The sequence below is a fragment of the Mauremys reevesii genome, linkage group 2, assembly GCF_016161935.1.
Source record: "Mauremys reevesii isolate NIE-2019 linkage group 2, ASM1616193v1, whole genome shotgun sequence".
NCBI lineage: Eukaryota > Metazoa > Chordata > Testudines > Geoemydidae > Mauremys > Mauremys reevesii.
The window spans coordinates 38732293-38753213 of NC_052624.1; the positions used below are offsets into that span (position 1 = coordinate 38732293).

Genomic DNA, 20921 nt, shown 5'->3' on the forward strand with positions numbered 1-20921 from the left:
TCATTTATGGGCATTAAAATGCTGAATCCTGAACACTGAGGGTATAGAAAACTTCAGATATCCTAAATAAATTAACCTAATGTTATTTCTATCTTTTTTCTGCACTGTTTTATGTTGTCCATCATTTTCAAGCTTTATCATATGTTTTAAGTACCATTTTTATTTTTAATAATGAAGAATTATTGACTGTATATGGTATTTCCATAAGAGATTGATTAGAATCTTTGACACATATTTTAAAGGCTTATGTATCATTTGGCCATCGGGGGTGAAGAGCTAATTTTGGGGCTATTAAGTAGAGCGTATTAGATAAAATATTTCATGATGAATACCACTAAAATAGCAAAGAATCCTGTGGCACCTTATAGACTAACAGACGTTTTGTAGCATGAGCTTTCGTGGGTGAATACCCACTTCTTCGGATGCAAGAAGTGGGTATTCACCCACGAAAGCTCATGCTGCAAAACGTCTGTTAGTCTATAAGGTGCCACAGGATTCTTTGCTGCTTTTACAGAACCAAACTAACACGGCTACCCCTCTGATACTTGACACCACTAAAATAAATACCCTAGAAATGAAAAACAACAAGGAAATTCAGGATGCGATCAAGGAAAATATAAGTTCATATGGGGTATATAAATCAACAGTGTTGTTGATGCCAAAAGCAGGTATAGCATAGATGACAAAGAAGAGAATGATTAAGAAAATCTTGATGAAAAATGACACGACAACAAATAATATTTTGCAAATCTATAAGGAGTCAGGATTTGGTGGAGTTGACTGTAGGTGCATTGAAGGAACATAATTAGAGACGAAGCTACAGATAGGCAAGGAAAACTATTTCTCCTTTAGTTTTTGCTCCCACCGGGAGCGACCAGTGGCTCTCAAACTTTTTTTTTACTGGTGACCCCTTTCACACAGCAGGCCTCTGAGTGCGACCCCCGTTATAAATTAAAAACACTTTTAAATATATTTAACACCATTATAAATACTGGAGGCAAAGCGGGGCTTGAGGTGGAGGTTGACAGCTCGCGACCCCCCATGTAATAACCTTGCAATCCCCAACCCCCAGTTTGAGAACCCCTGCAGTAGACCATGCATTCAGTTTAGGAATGCACGAATATACTTAGACAGAATAAGAACTGACTCAAACTTTCAGCTAAAACTCAAAACAAACCTTTAAAGGTCCAAATTAGTTTGGTAATCTGAAGTTGTAATTTAGGTAAAGAAAACAAAGGTTAGGCTGTTGGTATGCAGAGACAGCTGCCTATCAGGCTGACCACTATTCTCTCATTGTTTACTTGTACTCCTCAGTCTGGATCCATCTGTTGTTTCTTTTTGCATACTTAGATTGTAAACTCCTTGACGCAGGAACCGTATATGTATGCACCTAGCATAATGGGCTCCTGGTTTATTACCAGGACTCCTAGGCACTACAGTACTACTACTACTAATGATAATGCCATCCTGTGGCCTTTTAGGTTGACCAGCTGGTACCTAACCAGGTTCTCCAAGGTTCTGGACCCACGATGTTTATTGAATGAAATGTGACTCAGTATCAGTTTTGTAAATTATTTAAAATATTAAATAAAGATAAAGAAAAAAATCACCTCAGCTAACCTACTGTTGGTAATACTAAATGAAAAGTAAAGCATTGCAACTATCAAATCAAAAACAAATTAACAGGTTAGCAACAGTGTTGCACTGGAATTAAATCATCCACTTAGTAAAGTAATCAAATCAATATAACCAATAATTAATCCATATAAATTCTAAAAATGAATCTGAGAAAGTACCTATCTGGTTGGTTACAAACCTCAACTATAGAGTTTTATCCATGTCAATCAAATCCGTAACCTGGAGCTGGTTAAATATTTTGATATTGAAATCAAATTATCTCATGTTTAACTACAACCTCAAAGCCAATTTTAAAGTTTCCTCATTAGATTTCAATTCTAGTGTGGTGGCTCACCCTTTCTCCCTCCTCTCCCCCTCAGATGATTACAATCCAGATTTTAAGAGAACACTGATAAGTGGAAGTTTGGTGACTCTTGTTTGGCAGTTTACAGCTGAGAGCTTTCAGTTTCCTAGGACTCAAACACAAAATACAGAACCCATTTTACTGAGTATTTTATAAGATTATTGTTAGGGTGGTTTAAACTGGAGGACCTTTTTTCTGGCACCTTCCTTGTATGGACTTCACTGATGCTCAAATGCACGCACGCATACAACTGCACTTTTGCATCCTAAAGTTAAAGAATAAGAAGGTTGTTATGTCTCCAAGTGAATAAAAACAAAAAGACAGAAGTAGAAAAAGGAAAAATAAGATACTAAAGATAAGAGGGAAGTCTTCTGGATTGTCCTGGCATAGAAGCTGGAAATAGAGTTGGATAGGAATGTTTTGATGCAGTGATTTTTTTTGTTGGGAAAGAACCCTACTTCGGAATAAGTAATAGACTGGAGGTTAGAACAATCAGCTGGGCAGTGAAAGATATAGATTCAACTCTCTATTCTGCCTGATTCAGAGCAGGAACTTGAACCTTGGTCTCCCACATCCCAATGAGTGCTCTTAACTGCCAGGCAACACTTTTTCTTTTGCTTCCCATTCCACCAGTCAGTGGAATGTGTTACAAAATCTGTTACAACAGTTATGTAATAGAACTAGCTGTGATTTCAATCATGTGGGCTTTGTGACAGCAGCAGACCAGGTAATGTCAAAGTGTATTCAGGTCAATTCACTTGTGTATTAGTATAGATCAAAGCAATTAGTGTTTTGGGTGTTTAAACTTCATAAAACGAATGGGATGTTACATGCATTGTTTTCATTCACCTGTTCCTGTTATAATGTAATAGTAAACATTTACACTGCCTATACCTCTGTAACTAAATAACTCATCAGACATCAAAGAAGCCTTGGGGAATGCTAATGAAGGACTTTTCGGAAAAGGTGCTAATTCCAAAGCAAATGTCCATCCTGGTGATGACCTGAGGTCAGAGGTGCAAAGTGCATTCCTTGCCCATCATAATCATCATCATCATCAAAGGAAAAGCCCAAGTGGATAGAGAGACTGTCAGCTTGTCTTCTCTGAAAAGATCTAAATATGGATTCAAAGAGAGATGCTTTATTTCTGGACTGTTTGGATTCTAACAGGGCAGAATAATTGAATGAGAAGACAGAAATCCCCCCAGAATTATTCTGGGTAGCCCTGAAAGATTTTTAGGAAATTGGCAGTTTATTACATCACAGCCACCATTTGGAGTTACAAACTGTGATTCACCTATACATATATTTTACAAGCTTTCACCTCTCAATAACTCTTATTCTTTTTCTTAGCTAGTAAACTTTTGGTTAGTTTACTACAGAAATGGCTGCCAGCGCTGTCTTTGGTGTGTGATCTGGAGTACAAATTGATCTGGGGCAAGTGACTGATCTCTTGGGACTGGGAGAAACCTGATGTAGTGTGGTTTTTGGTTTAAGTGACCATTATCACAAAGTTCAGATTGTCTGAGTGGCAAGATAGGCTTGAGAGTTGAAGGGGACTGTCTAACTCCATGGTAAGACTGGTATAGCGATACAGGACTTCACATTTGTTACTGGCTTGGTGAAATCTAATTGTAGAACACACCACCAGTTTGGGGAGTCTGCCCTGTTTTCTGACAGTCTGCCCTGACTGTGAGATTACCTCACAGTGGTAATCCACTCCAGCCAGCATGACAGGCTTATTTTAAGAATAGACAGACATGACAGTTTGGTAGGCACAGCACATAGGTATATTTGCCTTGTTTAATGAAGGAAAAATGTCTCATTCAAGACAGGCAAAATCAGAAGAGAAAAAGAATTTGTAAAACTACCACTGCCATCTAGAGATGCAATTCTGACTTTACACTGTAACAGGCTAAATATACTAGGTAAATATTCCCTTTTCCTGTATGTCTTGTCTGTATGTATTGTGATACAGATTAATTAACGTGTTAATTACATGATCATATTCTATTTTTTCCACAAGACCCCACCTCATTGAATGCATAGCATAGATGGTGCTCATTTACTGAGCAGCTATTCAATATTTCAATATCAACAGACCTGAGAACTAAAAACTTATGAATTGGGCATAAAAATAATGTGATTTTTAAAAAAATAAATGTGGGGCTCTTTGCCTTCTGGGTTTGTTTGTTTTTTGCTTTGGTTCGTTTTTTTTTAGCTTTTCTCGTTCACGTTTTCAGGTGTTTCTCTGCAAACACGAGGCTAGACATTTTTTAGTTTTTGTTTAAATGTAAACAAAGATTCAACGAAGTGGGTATTCACCCACGAAATCTCATGCTCCAATATGTCTGTTAGTCTATAAGGTGCCACAGGACTCTTTGCTGCTTTCACATAATAGAATAACTCTGACAGCTGGGATTTAAGAAAAACAACAAACACTGCGAGACCTGAGACCAAATTGCTGTCATACAAACACACAGCAAGAGACAGTCCCTGCCCAGAGATCTTATAGTATAAATAGACAAAACAGATAAAAGGTGGGACACACAGAAGTGAAATGACTTGCCCAAGGTCACACATCAGGTCAATAATAGAACTGAGGTCTCCTGATCTCAATCTCATGTCTTATCAATTAGGCCATCATCGTCATTAGATTGGAAAAGAAAGTTTTTAGATTTCTTCCAAAATGTACAATGCAGGTTTTGGCACTGACAGCATATACTGGTATTACAGAAGACACACATAAATGTGATAGATCACTTTTCTAAATATACTACTTGGTGAGGATTCTAAATGGAGACCTCTAGATGCTATCACAACACAAATAAATAATACAGTATGATGGCAGAAGGTTGTATTTTGTAAGAATTTTAATGTCCACACAAGTAATGCTAGGCAAATTATTTTGGAAGAAAAAATGTAGTCACATCAGATGAAACATTGGCAAATTTGACACAAATTCATGAAATCTGTTCTGGTTGAAAATTTTTCAAAATTGGCATTTATAAAAACAAAACTTTTTGATTTTTTTAAAATTCAAAATGACCTTTAATTTCAAATTTTACTTCAGTTATACTAAAAAAAAAGGTTTAAAACCTCAAAATGGAAACATTTGTTTTAGATTGAAGACAATGTCTCACAATTTTCTCTCCTGATTTTTTGAGTTCACAAAGGAATCTAAAAAATTTAATTTTGTGTCAACCCGAAACAATTTTTTCCCCAAATTTTCAGTTCAGCCATCAAACAAAACAAAAAAATCAGTTGTCTGCATAGTTTTGCATGAGAGTCTTGTACATTCTCACCCTGCTTCAGGGATAAATATTCTTAGATTTAAATTAATGGTATTTTGTTGTTATTTTCATTACATATTATATAGCCCTGGGCAATTTTTTTCAGACAAATAGTTTATTTGCCAAAAATATACAACTCTGGATTGACTCAAAATGAATTTATTTTTTATTTGTTGGTGAATTGATAAAAAAAAGCAACACTTTCCAACTTTTTGTTTAGAAATTATTTTTCTAGATATTAACTAGCTATATAGTTCTTGAAAAGTGTGAGTGTGGGGGGGAACAAAGCAAAAACTGACTTTTTTGAGATTTTTTTTTTGTTTGGCCATCAAACAAACAAAAAAAACCAAAAAAACCCCATTCATTCAGCTCATAATATTTTATAACATATTTTAATCCAACTTGGGAAAAAACTACAGAAGAGTGCAACAAAGCTGAAAGATTTTCAGCTGCATGGAGATCTATGGAAAATCAGTCATGTTAATTAAAAGAAAAATAAATTACCAAAATATGATTGAGATGTGTATAAAGAGCATTTGAAAGTTAGATATAGAGGAAATAAACACTGAGAATGTTTTGAGAGAGTGAAAAAGTTTAAAATCAGGGCAACCAGTCGGGGGAAAAAGACCTTAAAGAGTCTAGAACAGGGGTTTGTGGCCTCCTAGGGGGCCTCAAGCAGGTTTCAGGAGGGCCTCCAAGCAGGGCCAGCATTAGACTCGCTGGGGCCCAGGGCAGAAAGCCAAAGTCCCACCACATGGGTGGAAGCCCAAGCCTTGAGCCCCATCACCCGGGGTTGAAGCCTGAGCAATGTAGCTTCATGGGGGCCCCTGTGGCATGGGCCCCAGGCAATTGCCTGCTTGCTACCCGTAACACCAGCCCTGTTTTTTATATGCAGAAAATCAGTTATTGTGGCACAGGTGGACCATGGAGTTTTTATAGCATGTTGGGGAGGCCTCAGAACGAAAAAAAGTTGAGAACCTCTGGTCCAGAAGGTTTCAGAGTGGTAGCCGTGTTAGTCTGTATCAGCAAAAACAATGAGGAGTCCTTGTGGCACCTTAGAGACTAATAATTTATTTGGGCATAAGCTATCATGGGCTAAAACCCATTTCATCAGATGCATGGAGTGAAAAATACAGTAAGCAGTATATATATTACAGCACATGAAAAGATGGGAGTTGCCTTACCAAGTGGGGGGTCACTGCTAACGAGGCCAATTCAGTTAAGGTGGAAGTGGCCTACTCTCAACAGTTGATTACTTTTGTAGTGCTAACGAGGCCAATGCAATCAAGGTGGAAGTCACCCATTTCCAACAGTTGACAAGAAAAAAGAAATTTCTTTTCACTGAGAGAAATTAATCTTTGGAATAGTGACAGACATTTCTATAAAAACATACTGTATATTACAAAAGTTATGCAGGTAATGAACTAAGATGTATTGCATGTTTTCATTCCTGAATGTTGCCACAGTATAACAATAAAACATATAACGAAACTTGGCTATTACATAGTGCTTCCACCCAAAGACCTCAAAGCACTGAACAAACATTAATGCATTTATCCTCACAATACCCTTCTAAGGTAGGTAAGTATTCTTATTTCCATTTTGCAGGGAGGGAAACTAAGGCATAAAGTTGTCAAGCAACGTGCCAGGGGTCATTTGGGAGTTCTTTGGCAGAGCTAGAACCAGAGCTCAGATTTTCAGTCTGTTTCTTGCCTTGTGTTTTAATCAGAGGACCATCCTTTCCCCTTCTCATTTTTATCTTCAAATGTCAGTCCTTATAAAGTTCTGCATACAAAATACTTGGAATGTGACATGAGGATTATTAGGGATAATATGTAGTTGATGTGGGGAGGGGGGTGGAATCTCTTCCAAATAAATAGTTTGAAGAAGTGAAAAAAAATATTTTTAAGAAAATGTGATTAAGAAAAAAAGCATGCATTTGCTCTCACTAAGGGCTGGATCCTGCACCGCCAAAGTCAAAGGGAGTTTTGCCACTGATTTCAGTGGAAAAGGATCAGGCCCTTATGCTTCGAACCTCAATACATGTTCATTGCTCATGCAAATTCAATGGGATTACTCATAAGACTAATGTTACTTACATGTTTACAGGATCAGCACCTTAGACAGCAGTGTCTCTTGGCAAATCTGCTGTTTAGACATTTGACTACAGTGGAGATTAAGCATAATGACAGGTACTTTAAAATGATTACTTTTTAATCCAAAGCCCTTTAAGATCAAGGGTCGGAATAAAATGAGATGACTGTAAAAAGCTATTACTCTATTTAGTACTGTGAGGCACTTGAATACTATTCAGCATTTAGAAGTGCTCTGGGAAGGTGATACTCTGACTGGTGCAGTTCTCCCAGTATCATCTTCAAGGGAATATACACAGGGCTGGCTCCAGACCCCAGCGCGCCAAGCGCACGCTTGGGGCGGCATTTTGCCGGCAGGGCGGCAGGCGGCTCCGGCGGACCTTCCGCAGTCATGCCTGCGGGAGGTCCACTGGAGCCGCGGGACCAGCGGACCTCCCACAGGCATGACTGCGGAAGGTCTGCCGGAGCCACCTGCCACTCTCCCAGGAAGAGGTCCCCCGGAGCCGCGGGACTGGCAGCTCGCCCCCTGCGGCATGCCGCTGTGCTTGGGGCGGCCAAATTCCTAAAGCCGCCCCTGAATATACAATGAGAAATTCTGCTCCTATTCAGTAGAAATACACCACCAAGGGCCAGGGTTCTGTCCTATGCCCTATTTAGTGATAGTGGCACCAAAAGAAATGAGTTTAGGATACTTTCGTTTGCTTCTAGTTAGCATAATGGCAGATGCTGGTTTTATTCATGTTAAGATCTAGTGGTTTTTTAACATGTACTAAAGCTGCTTGTTTCATTGAGGGTTTTGAATGAGATTCTGTTCAGAGAGCTCTCTGATAGGCAGCACAGGAAATTTAATATTGCAGTCTAATGCGAGTAGCTTTGGGCCAGAAACAAAACCCAGGATCCAGCCCCAGAATCTTGGTTCAAAGCACAGTTCCTATCCAGTTCTGCTTAATGGGGAGAATACAAACACTGAATTCCGGTCCTCTAAAATATGGGATTGTTCTTATCCTGAATTCAGATCTGGCAGTAAAGTTCAGGCCCAATTCCATTTATGAGCTTCATTAAGACACTGCACAGAGCAAACCAAGATTACATTTCTCTAGTTACTTGCACTGACACTGCAATTAACAATGAACAAATTGACCTATTCAGTGCAATAGTGTAATCATTTATGACATCTCTCAGCAAGGACATGTTAACTGTGTCAAATTCAAATAATCTCAAATAATATGCACAATATCCTAGCTCACTTGGCCTAGACACCACAATGAGTAAGGCATCATACACAGAGATTTCATCATTATCGCAAATCCCAAAGGTATGTGACCTCCTTGCAAACTGAATGCCCCCAGATCAATCTAGCAAGGTGCTTAAGATAGTCTGATTATATGTCCACCACTGGCAATCATTTCACACCATCAACGCTTTTGGTGCTCATGTGATCACCAGCCATGTAGTGGCATTCCTTGGTACATACACTTCAGAATTCATTGATCTTCCATTTTTTTCTATCCATACCAAGAAAGCCAAGAGAAACTGAACCAGAGCTGATGGAAGAGGTTGCTGAGTTTGGCTTAGAATATCCTAATTTCTGATCTTGTCCTGCCTCTTGATATGGAACAGTTTACTGAGACAACAAGAATCAAAACTGTCAATCAGGTTCTTCAGCCTTCCTTGGCACCAACTTTCATTTCCATAAAACATAGTTGCTAGAATTGTAGTTCTATAGATCCATGGCTTTGTAGCAAGTTTGATGTCATGATATCCTCACAGAGACTACTGAAGGGCCTGAAAAATGGCAGCAGCAGTTACTTTACGAGCATCCACTTCTTTTGAGCATCCTCCAGGACAGTCTATGATGCTGATGAAATATTTGACAGCTACCGCCTGCTCGATGGGCCATTTGGACAGGTTAATATCTGAGCTCATTGTAATCTGGAGCGAGAGGCAGTTTGATGGAAATGGCCAGGGACTTAGTTTCATCCAGATTAATAAGCAGACCAATGACTTCTGCTCCTTGCTGTCGCAATCCGATACGAAGTTATGGCTTTGAATGGCCAATTGTCGGTCCACGGCCATCTTGTCCTGTTAAAAGGACAGGACTGCCTCCATCTTGGACTAGGTTCTTGTATATAGGAGAGGGCAGAGACTCAATTCTGCCCAGCAACACTGGCTGTGTATGTTCTCCTGTTTTTCTTTTTTTTCTCCTCTCTCCTGCTGGGCCATCTAAAGGTCAGGCTAGTTCTGTGTGTGAAGGCCTGATTCTGCCCGGCAACCTGTTTTTTGGGTCGGTCGTCTGGAGGTCAGGTTAATCCTGCCCAGCGACTCACTTTCCCACTCTTTTTGGACCCAGTCATCTAAGGGTCAAGCTTGTTTACTTGTCAACTCCAGTGTGCCATGTGCAAATCCTGCTAACGTGGGGTGGCAACAGCTCGAAGCCTAGAGGGAGGAGGGACCAGGGAGCCAATCAGATACTGACACGAGGGAGCGAGACCTCTCAATAAAACTAGGTTTCCCCCCAAAATTTGTGTGGAGCATCCGCGTGTTAGCTGAAGGACCTGATCAACCTTTCGGCCAGGGTCTCCTCCCGGTAAAGCGCGCTCGTGTTGTATCATTTGGATTCGTTGTCGTTTGGACCCGATCCCTGTCAGCTCGTCATGCTTCCGGTGTCTGTTCTGCTGGTCAGCTGCGCCTGGAGTGCGGTATTTGCTTTTTAATATCTGACAGTTAGCTTATCTAGCCTCTTATTTTTCCGCTCCCTAACTCGGTACCAAGTATCTACTCAGGATATCAGGATTGTATTAATGAGCTCAGAATTGCACAATTGCTTAGCTAGCTTGTAAAGTTGTTCCAGTTGTTAGTGAATTGTTAACTGCAAACTGTTTTATGCGTATGAATCACTGCTCTGTCTTTGTCCGGAGTGCAAGAATCTGGGAGCTGTCTCCACCTGGGGATTAGCTGACCAAGGGGTTCCTGTCCCCGCGGTCTGTGTGAGTGGAATCTGCCCAACTGCAGCCGCACCACACTCTGGGTTTACCCTTAGTGTGAAAGCAAGGGCGGTTGAGGCAGTGGCCTGTGGGTCTCTTTTTCTGTGTTGCACCGGGCACCGCCCTGACAAACCTAGTTCCCATCTTGTGTGATTGGTGTGTCTGCCTATTTGGTGTGGTGTGGTGAGCAGTATAAAGTGTATTATTACTGTGTTTTGGGGTGTGTTTGTAATTTTGATACCATCCCAGCCAAAGTTGACTACTCCCCCGGTCCAAGTTGTAATTATCCCCCAAATAAACGCAGCCACTTGGCTTTTCACTGTTATTCTGGTCCTGCCAGTTTTTCCTCACTCAATACCAAGCTTAACGGACCGCAATCTATTTCGGACACTTGCCTGACCAGATTGTCCATCAGCTGAAGTGATTCAGCAAACTAAGACAAGACAATGTCACTGGCATATTCAAAATCTCGAAGCAGAATCATGTTCAGCTCAATGCCACCGACAGCTGCCTCCTGAAGCTTATCCATCAACCAATCTAAGTTGATATTAAACAATGATAGTGACAGAACACAGCCTAGCTGAACTCCTGTAGAGGAAGGAAACTGTCCTTTGCGTGTGCCATTGACTCGAACACAGCTTTCCATCCCATTATAGAGCTCTTTTATCAGTGACACTATCTTCCCAGGGACACTGAGATGCCTCATCAGATCCCACAAACTTGCTCAATGGACTGAGCTGAAAGTCTGGTGGAAGTCTATAAAAAGTGATGTTCACAGTTTATTAAATTCAGTCATCTTCTCAAAAAGCTATCTCAAGGTAAAGATCTGGTCGACAGTGGAACAACCAGGTCTATAGCTGCACTAAATATCCTGGCATATACTCCAAAGTGAATAATTGATTTGAGTTATTAACAGGGAAGCAAATACTTTCCCTGGGACCAAGAAGAGAGGGACCTCTATCATAAACACAGGCAGAATAACCTCCTTCCTCCAGTCATCAGGGATGATATCAGTGCACTAGATGGTCTGCAAAAGCCTATGTAGCCATGGTACAATAATACTCTCACCTTTCTTTAGCAATTCAGGGGGTAACATTACAGATCCCTTGTGATTTCCCAGACTTCAGCTTATGGACTATGATCCAGATCTCTTCTTGGTTGAAGGAAGATGGATCTTCTAGAGCTTTTTCCTCTTCTTCAAGTGGAAGATGGACTACAGACAATAGTCAATTGTGGAGTATCTTGAAATGATCTTCCCTTTGATGCAACTGATCATGCAGACTCTGGAGGATGCTGTCATCCCAATTCTTTACTGGATAAGCTGGTTCCACCTTCCCTTGCAGCTGCAAAGTTGATTTAAAGGTTGTGGAGACCGTGCCTGGCAGCAGCCTGTTCTCAACTGGCTGTCTGAGCTGACCAGACGATTCTGTCTTCTTATACAATGACTGGATGACATTCTGAAGTCAAATTTATTAAGCCTTTGCTTTTGCTCTCAAGAAAGGTGTCTTTAAAGACTCAAATTGTAGCTTCACTTTTTTCTTAGCTCCAACTGCTGTGAGCATCTGCTCCCTGATTTATGGATGAAGTTTGAAGGGCTGAGGCTCCACCACTGAGCTGGCAACGGTCTTTGAAGTTGGAGGCACACTTTTGTTAGCAGAAGCTGATGGTCATGTCAAGTTCAGCATCTCTGGGCACTCATACAACCATAACTGTTGCCTGCCAATAATTGTGAATGAGGGCATGATCAATATCAATCCTCCTGAAACCATCTGGGTTGTACCAGTTCTGCTTGTGAAACTTAGGGTGATCGAAGAGCAAGACATTGATCACCATGTCATAGGCACCCTCAAATTCCAGCAGTCACTGCTCATTCCTATTCTTCTGCCCATATCAAACTTCCTGAGCATACTTGCACAGGCATCATTAGCCTTTCCTAATTACGCATTAAAGTCACCCAGGATCACAATGATATCACTTCTCAGAGTTTTATTAAAGACTGACTGGAGTTTCTGGTTTATAAATATCTCCAGCTGCGTTGTTGGACTTGGTATTGGTGGGACTAAACGCTGCAGTGATGGTAAGATGCCCACAGCCATCATGGAACTGGACGCTAATATGGACATATGCAACCATGATTGCTTGTGCAAATTGAGTAACTGCAGCTGTATATGCTTCTAAATGGCCATGTCTATGCATAAATATTAGATTTACAAATCCAATTGTAGCATTTGTAGGTGAAAATTAGACATGTGCAATTGTGTGTGCTCATTTTTTTTCAAAATCAGGCCTTGATTACCATGGTAATAATTTTCTGAGCCCAGCATAATACTGTATCTAGTACTTTACATTATAGGTGTTGTAAAATAAAACACTTTTTTAAACAGCTCCATTCTGCTGATAAGTCAGTGTACAGCTTTTCTGTTTTAAACTTTAACAGGGCAGCTGCACAAAGAGTACAAAGGAGACATCAATATAGACTCATATTGAAAGCACTGCATCTCTGGAGTTTTTACTCTTGATTAAATAACACCATTCATGAAGTAATGGAAATGTGGCCAGAATACTCCCAGTGAGTATGTATATATGCCCTTACAGCATGAGTTACTAGTCAATATGTTTTCACTTACAGCATTTGGCTTCATCATCCCCATTTGAGCAGTCAGGTGTGAAATCACAAAACTTGTCAGATGAAATGCAGGCTCCATCTTCACAGGGTAAATAACCCCCTGGGCAATAAAGGGATGAAGATTCAGTGGTTGTAAAGTTTGCTTCCCCTTTAAAAAAAAAAAAGAGATGTTCTTTTCACCATTTACATATATAATAGTGCACACAGATGGAATCAGTTATATATAAAGTGACTTTTTCACACCATCTTTGGTGAACTAAAAATCCAGTTAATGTTATTCTCCTTTCTAGATGACAGCAGCCTTCTACTTGTGTATTATTATTTTCCATGACATCCCTAAGTGCATTGGGTGCACCATAGTGCTGATAAATTATGTACTTGCCTAGAAAAGGCCCAGCCCGTCAGGGTAAGCAGCTGGCGCGCTGGGACACTTTGTTTACTTAGGTTTACCTCCGTGTCTGCGGACGCTCAAGGTAAACAAACCATCTCGGCCCCCCAGCGGCTTATCCTGATGGCCTGGCAGCCAAAGTTTGCTGACCCCTGAATTATAAGGTCGGCTTATGAATGGGTCATACATTTTTCCATTTTTACTTTTCCATCTTAGGGGGGTCAGCTTATAAATGAACCAGTTTATGATCGAGTATATACAGCACTTGTTTTTAGTCTGTGTCTGTATAACCATACAGCTGAAAGCTACTTTTGTAGCATCGTTTTTCACACTCTGACTTTAACAAGGCCACATTACTCTGAGGTATGAATTTTATGATTTGCACGTCTGTAATATCTAATTCAAATTATTCTGGAATTCGTTGCCAATAAAAAGCTAAAAATATCTGAAAATCAAGTTAGCTATTTCATTGTTTAATTCTTTTGTTAGGGGAAAACCACAAAATGACATTAACAAGAAGAATATTTTTTGTGAAAGAACAACAAAGTATAGAAAAGAAAGTTAGCTTGACACCATACTTTGTCCTTCAAGCTATTTTTTTTTTAATTTGCTTGCTTTAATTTAACTTGCCTTTGCTTTCTTGGCTGGTATCTGAAATTGATTTATACACAATACCACATTCCGTTGTTATACTGATGTCATCTATAGCAACAGTGGCATTCTCTGATAGAACAGTGGCTTGTAAAATGATCTATAATGACAAAGAAATAAATAACCTTATTAAAGTTGACATTACAAAAGGAAATATTGTTTCTTTATAATGCCCGGTATCTGTATGGAGAGTAAATACCATTTACAACCATCACAATTTTGAAGAACGCCATTAGCCAGTGAAACATATGGTCGAGATTAGCATGGTAAGATTCAAGGCAGAAACTTACAACTAAACTCTCAAAGACATAAACTACTTTTACAGAGAGTTATGGAACCTAAACAACCTTGTTTCAACCCTAAGCGATAATAATCATCACTTCCTGAATGTACTGTCTTCCTTGTGGAACCATTAAGTTATATGCCTTTTTAAATGAGCTATTCAGGGTAACCAAATGTGGTGGTTTACAACTCAATTTAATTGAGACATGAGTTCATTTATACCATGTCTGCTGAGATCAATAAGACATTTCCATATAAGAAATACATACAGTATAATGTGTGCATATAAAGATACCTTTAAACACACAAACTCCCTGCCAGCTAGCATGGTAAAAAAAAACCCCAACATATTTCATACCTGAAAGTCACTGGAGAGCTATATTGATTCACTGAACTACACCCTGTCATTCAGGATATCACAGATGTGGAACATAGTTTTTGTTTCTTAGCATTATTTTAAAAAGTTTTCTTGATGATAAAAATAATCACGGGGGGTGGCTGGCTGGCACATTTATGAAACAAGACATGTTCACATGATCATCCAGCCATGAAATGCCTTAGGAAAACTTTTCAGAGCACCCCAGATCAATTGACTGATCCAAAATAAAGGCAAACAGTTTACAAGGGGCCATTCCAGCTGGCAGGAATCACTGGGGCATTGGCACACTCTTGCCACACCCCTGCACAGTTAAGAGTGGTGTAGGAGCTACTATGCAGTGCTATATAACCCAAGGATCCGCCCACATGCAGGAGGAATTTTCATATGGCCAGATTCACCAGATTAATGGCGACTTTATGCTGGTGGAGTGATGCAAATCTACTAAAAGATCTGCCCCTATATCTTCCAGAAGGCAAATTCTGTGCTAAAAGACATGCGGGACTTGTGATGGAGTATGATTATGTCCCATCATGTGCTTGAAGGGAGATTGCCTTGTCCCACTCTTGTAGTCAGAACTGAGTGCCCATGTCAGGGCTCTGGGGGTGTTTAACCCTCAGCCTGGCCCTTTGTGCCTATTGGTGGGAATTGCTACATGTCAGTCTCTGACCATATCCAGAAAGGAGAGTATTCAGCTGAAGCAGCAAAGAATCCTGTGGCACCTTATAGACTAACAGACGTTTTGCAGCATGAGCTTTCATGGGTGGATACCCACTTCTTCGGATGCAAGTCTTGCAAGTCTTGCATCCGAAGAAGTGGGTATTCACCCACGAAAGCTCATGCTGCAAAACGTCTGTTAGTCTATAAGGTGCCACAGGATTCTTTGCTGCTTCTACAGAACCAGACTAACACGGCTACCCCTCTGATACTATTCAACTGAGGAATCCATGTTCTAAACCGATGTAGCACTGGAATTTCAGGAAGTACCAATGGAGCCTTGCTGTGGATCCTACCTCAGGATATGATAGCATAAGGCAGCACTGTAGAGCAGTTTTCATGATGACATTTGATACTACGTCCCTAAAGACCACACTTCTGTAATGTATGTTGGGCCCAGACTTTGACAGGCACAGCGATGTGATTTCTAGTACCATACTGTATTCTTAGGAATGGGCACAATATTTCTAGGACAGCTGACTACTTTAGATACACTAAGTGGGTAAATAAAATTTTTAGAGATCTCCTTTATAAGCCAGTTTGATCAGGTATTCTATATGTGACCTATCTATATCTCTGTTCCATAATTTACTTTGATTTTACTAGAATAGTTGTCAAAATAAGGTAGGTTCCAAAACAGGATCTCTTTTCAGTTTGGGGTCATTACAACATTCTCCAAAGACTCATTGCAGGAAGTGATTCTAATGTTATTCAGCAATAGTATCACTGAATGGCCTCTTTTCAGAAAGTAAAAGAGGCAAGAATTTCCATGTCAATATGGAATGAAGCATGTGAAATTATTACAGATTTTTTCTAACAATATTAATGAGATGTCTAATGATAAAAACAAAACCTATAAATGTGAAGACAATTAATTCTAATATAAGAACATTACTGACATACTAAAGAAGTGTGCAATATATAATTGCTGATTTGGGAATGCTTAATGCTATTGCTTTTGTCCTCTTGGTACTGATCTGATAAAATAAGCACATTGTTAACCTCTAATGATGTTCAAACAGCATTCTGCACAGCAGAAATTGGGTTGATTAAATTCCTTGATTCTGCTAAAGTGTCAACAGTTTGCGTCACCCACCATGGAAAAGAATTCCATGAGGGAAACTTAATGTATTTTCCATATTACGGTGCCACATGAAGGATTATATTTAATGCGGGAGCTAATGACCAATTTGCAGAATCAACACTGAGGATGTATCCTATGGGTGAAACATAAAATTTTGTAGTGGCCTAGAGATCTGACCCTGGTTCCATTAAAATAGAAAAAAAACCTGTAGGCCAGGTTCTCAAATTGTGCTCTATGGACTACACGTGCACCATGGAGCACTTGCTGATCCCATGCTGTTGACTCTCCTCCTCATTTGCACATGCTAAATAGCATCAAATAAAGGAACAGGTGCAAACACTTTCCCTGTGCTACTTTTCTATTTTTACTATAGTAGCCACAGACACATTATCAATTATGACTGGGAGGTGAAGTGGTCCAACTGACCTGAAATGAGTGGAAAGTTGCTCAACAACTAATCAATTGTGATATCTGTGCAGCAATCTCCTTATGGAAAAGTTTGAGGATCCTGGCTGTAATCCATAGTTTGACAGTTTTTATTATGAAGGTGGCATACAAAATGTAAAGACCAAAACAGGAAGATGGCTTTGCTAAATGCTTTACGTTTTAGTTGGTGAGTGATTCAACAGTTGTTTTCTACACCTAGTTAAATACAGGTATGAGATCATCTGAAAGTCAAACATTGACACTTAGCAACTTATGACCTAGAGGGAGATGGATTCCCCCATCTCTCAGGAGAGAAGCTGAGCAAAAAAGGCAGGAGATCAATGCTGCAAGTATTGATTGTTACTGACTGAAATGTCCAGGACGCTGCATTCACCCTCCCTGTAGCCAACATCATTAGCTGCTAATTTTTTAGTATAATCATAGAATTATAGAAATGTAGGGCTGGAAGGGACCTTGAGAAGTCATCAACTCCAGCCCCATGTGATGAGGCAGCAACAAGTAAAACTAGACCGTCCTGACAGGTCTTTGTCCAACCTGTTCTTGAAAACCTCCAGTGATGGGGATTCCACAATGTCCCTTGGAAGCCTATTCCAGAGCTTAACTACCATTATAATTAGAAAGTATTTCCTAATGTCTAACCTAAATCTTCCTTGCTGCATATTTAGCCCATTACTTCTTGTCCTTCCTTTAGTGGATATAGAAAACAATTGATCACCATCTTCTTTATAACAGCCCTTTACGTATTTGAAGACCTATCAAATCCTGCCCCCAGTCTTCTTTTCTCAAGACTAAACAAGCCCACTTTTTTCACCTCATAAGACAGGTTTTCTCAACCTTTTACCATGTTTTTGTCTCCTCTGGACTGTCTCCAGTTTGTCCATATATTTCCTAAAGTGTGGCACCCAGAATTGGACACAGTACTCCAGCTGAGGCCTCACAAATACAGTACTGAATAGAGCGAGACTCCCATATCTTGCTTACAACAGTCCTATTAGAACACCCCAGAATGATATACGCTTTTTCCACAACTGTATCACAAATACTCATCCCATTTTTTTTAATATACTGCACATCACATTTTCATCATAAATGTGTGATTTTAATGCATAAACTTCTGAAACTTGACATTCCTCTTTTATTTCCACATCTATAGAAAAAGCTTAAAGGAATTCTTTATAAAAGTGTAAGTAAAGATTATTTTAAATTATGGGAATAAATTAATTCTAAAAGCCATATTGGAATAACTATTTGTACACAAAATAAATATAATTGCCAATACAGTTACCTGGAAAGGTGGTGACATTTCCTCAGGTTTGCTTTCTATAAGAATTTTTGCTTTAGTCCACTGCCTCTTGGACAAACCTGTCATGTCACCTATTTTTTGCAAATCCTCACCAAGGATGGTTCTCTTAAAGACAGAGAGCTGGGAATCCTGAGACAACTGATACCAAAATATTATCTGATGAAAGAAATATTTATTAAATGTGTTGGAGAGATTGCCAACATACAGCAATTTCAATATAGATTTACATCATTATAATATAAACTAGCTTTGCATATGCAGTGTCACTGTATTGTGTACATAACCACAGGTCTAAATGCAGCAGGCATACAGGAAACACACTTTGAACATATAGGATCCGAAAGGATGGCAATTTGTGTCAAAAAGGTAAAGCCATTACAAATATGTAACTATGATTTAAAAAATGTATTTCCATCATAACCTATAGACATCTATATATGATTTCCCTTACTTCACTGGGGGCTCCCATCAGGGAGCTCCACGAAAAATAATTTTTGTTTTCAAAACTGTACCCTGAGACATGGGTGAAATACCTGAAAAGGCAGACTAAGCCAGGCTTAAGGAAAGTCAGAGAATGATGTAAAACCATGAAATACCACATGCATCCCCAGTCTTCATCTGATCCTCAGTTTTTAGGAACAATCCCATAAACCTTCCAGGGGCTGAAAATTATGGGAGAGGATTTTTTTTTAAAATTATCCTACCGGTTCCCTGAAATGCAAGTGCAGGATCAAAGCTTGGGAAGAGGGGACAACAGGATTGAAGCAGCTGGAAAGACTGGTGTGGCAGGCACAGAAACCAAGACAGAAGACTTTAGCCCTCTAGACAGCACTGTAATACTAGGATTGTTGGCTCATATATCCTGGCCTAGTTTCATTAAGTAGTATTCTGAAAACCATTCTGATCACAAGAACTGGAGAGAAATACAATTTTCAAAGAAACTACGTTTGTCTTATTTCTTCTCATAAGTTTTTCCATTTTTTTAGATACTGAAAAGCTAGAATCCCCCAACTGCAAAACTCTCCATTCACTGCAAGCCCTAGATAGTTGATAATCACTGAATGCAAATGAAGGGATACTCAGCTGGTGAATATAACTGGCTATTAAACAGTCTCTTTTCCAGTTCTTTATCCATCCTTTGTGCTGAGTTTCGACAGTGTTCCTTGGATCGTCGGATTACATAGAAAATGTTCTCCAATTTACCTATTCTTAAATTACAGGCTATAAGGAAAAAAATGTAAAGAACTCAAACCATTTTAGGTTAACTACTACATAGCACTCTTGTACTGGAGAGGGTTGGTGGCTGCCAGCAAGTCTGTCTTTGATCTATAGGCAATCACAGATCTCACTGAAGCTGATGGGTGGGGTAACCATCTTTCATTCAGGCTAAGGCCAGGTCTACACTAGGAGCACTCTGCCAGTATAGCTATGTTGGTATACCATGCCAGCAAAGTGATCTTAGTATGGCCGCAGCTTATACTGGCAAAACTGAACTTTCACCTGTAGAGCTTATTCCAGTTCTCCCAAACAAAATAAGATATACCAGCAGAAATACAGTTTTGCCCACGTAAGCTGTATGTACACAAGGAGATTTTGCCAGCATAGCTATGTCTGTCAGGGATCACATCTCATGACACCCCTGACCAGCACAACCATGGTGGCAGAAGTCTATAGTGTAGACATCGCCTAAATGGAAGAAACAGTTAAGCCCCTTTCTGAGTAAGACAGCTGAATTAATAGATGCCACTGCCTAAAGTGTTGGGCTGCACAGGAAGGCCTGAGCTAGAACTAACTTAGGGACAATAAAAAAAACAGGAGTACTTGTGGCACCTTAAAGACTAACACATTTATTTAAGCATGAGCTTTCGTGAGCTACAGCTCACTTCTTCGGATGCATAGAATGGAACACACAGACAGGGGATATTTATACATACAGAGAACATGAAAAGGTGGAAGTATGGACTGGTTGAGTATACAGGGTCTGGGGCATTAATTTAGTTGCAGCTATGTGTATCATCAGCAGCAGACAGGACCAGAATGCAAGCAGACAGGAGGAGAAGCAGTGTGAATGCAGTCCTGGGAGGAAGCTAAGAGAGAGAGAGCGCTTTTTTTGAGCAGAGCAATGTCTAGAAAGACAGGCTGGGAAACAGCAAGCAAGAAAACTGCCTGTTTCTTCCCACTGTGTTCAGGGAAACAGGACTGTCATGGTGCAGGCCATCCCTCTATGCCCCCTTGCTGTCAAAGATGGAGATCTGGATGAGTTCTGCCTTGATTTCCTCTCCCCCAGGGTCTAAATAAGTCCAAGCAGGTCTTCAGTTACTAAAGAGGCTCCCCCTTCAGAGGGTCTTATTTATTAACAGAGAAAGACCAACACAAAGTATAAGCAAGACCTTCGCTCAGCTACCCTACAGCAAAGCCTTCACATGTGGGTTTGTCAGTCTTATATCATGGCCTTTTAGTCACAGGGTACTCTCACGTTGAATTCTTGAACTGGGGCAGGGCCTCTGCAGCGGCACTCTGCCAGCTGCCACTCACCTGAGCCTGGGCGGAACGGGGCAAGCACCTGCGCCCCAACCCCATTTCCCCGGCAGTAACACTGGTAGAGTGCAGGGGGAACTGCAGGCGGAAGGCGTGGGGAGTGGCCCCCATTTTCTCTGGCCCAGTGCCCCACAAAACAGTAATCTGCCTCTGATCAA

At 40.1% G+C, this 20921-nt stretch overlaps 1 protein-coding gene across 1 annotated transcript in view; it reads right to left on the reverse strand.

The window, feature by feature from the left end:
* MALRD1 (MAM and LDL receptor class A domain containing 1) overlaps nt 1-20921 on the reverse strand; it is a 476497-nt gene that overhangs the window by 325027 nt on the left and 130549 nt on the right. Inside the window, exons 13-15 of the mRNA XM_039526296.1 lie at nt 18208-18381; nt 13996-14116; nt 12979-13125 (exon numbers count right to left, since the gene is read on the reverse strand). Coding sequence (XP_039382230.1) covers nt 12979-13125; nt 13996-14116; nt 18208-18381 — 442 coding nt within the window. The remainder of the gene's footprint in view (nt 1-12978; nt 13126-13995; nt 14117-18207; nt 18382-20921) is intronic.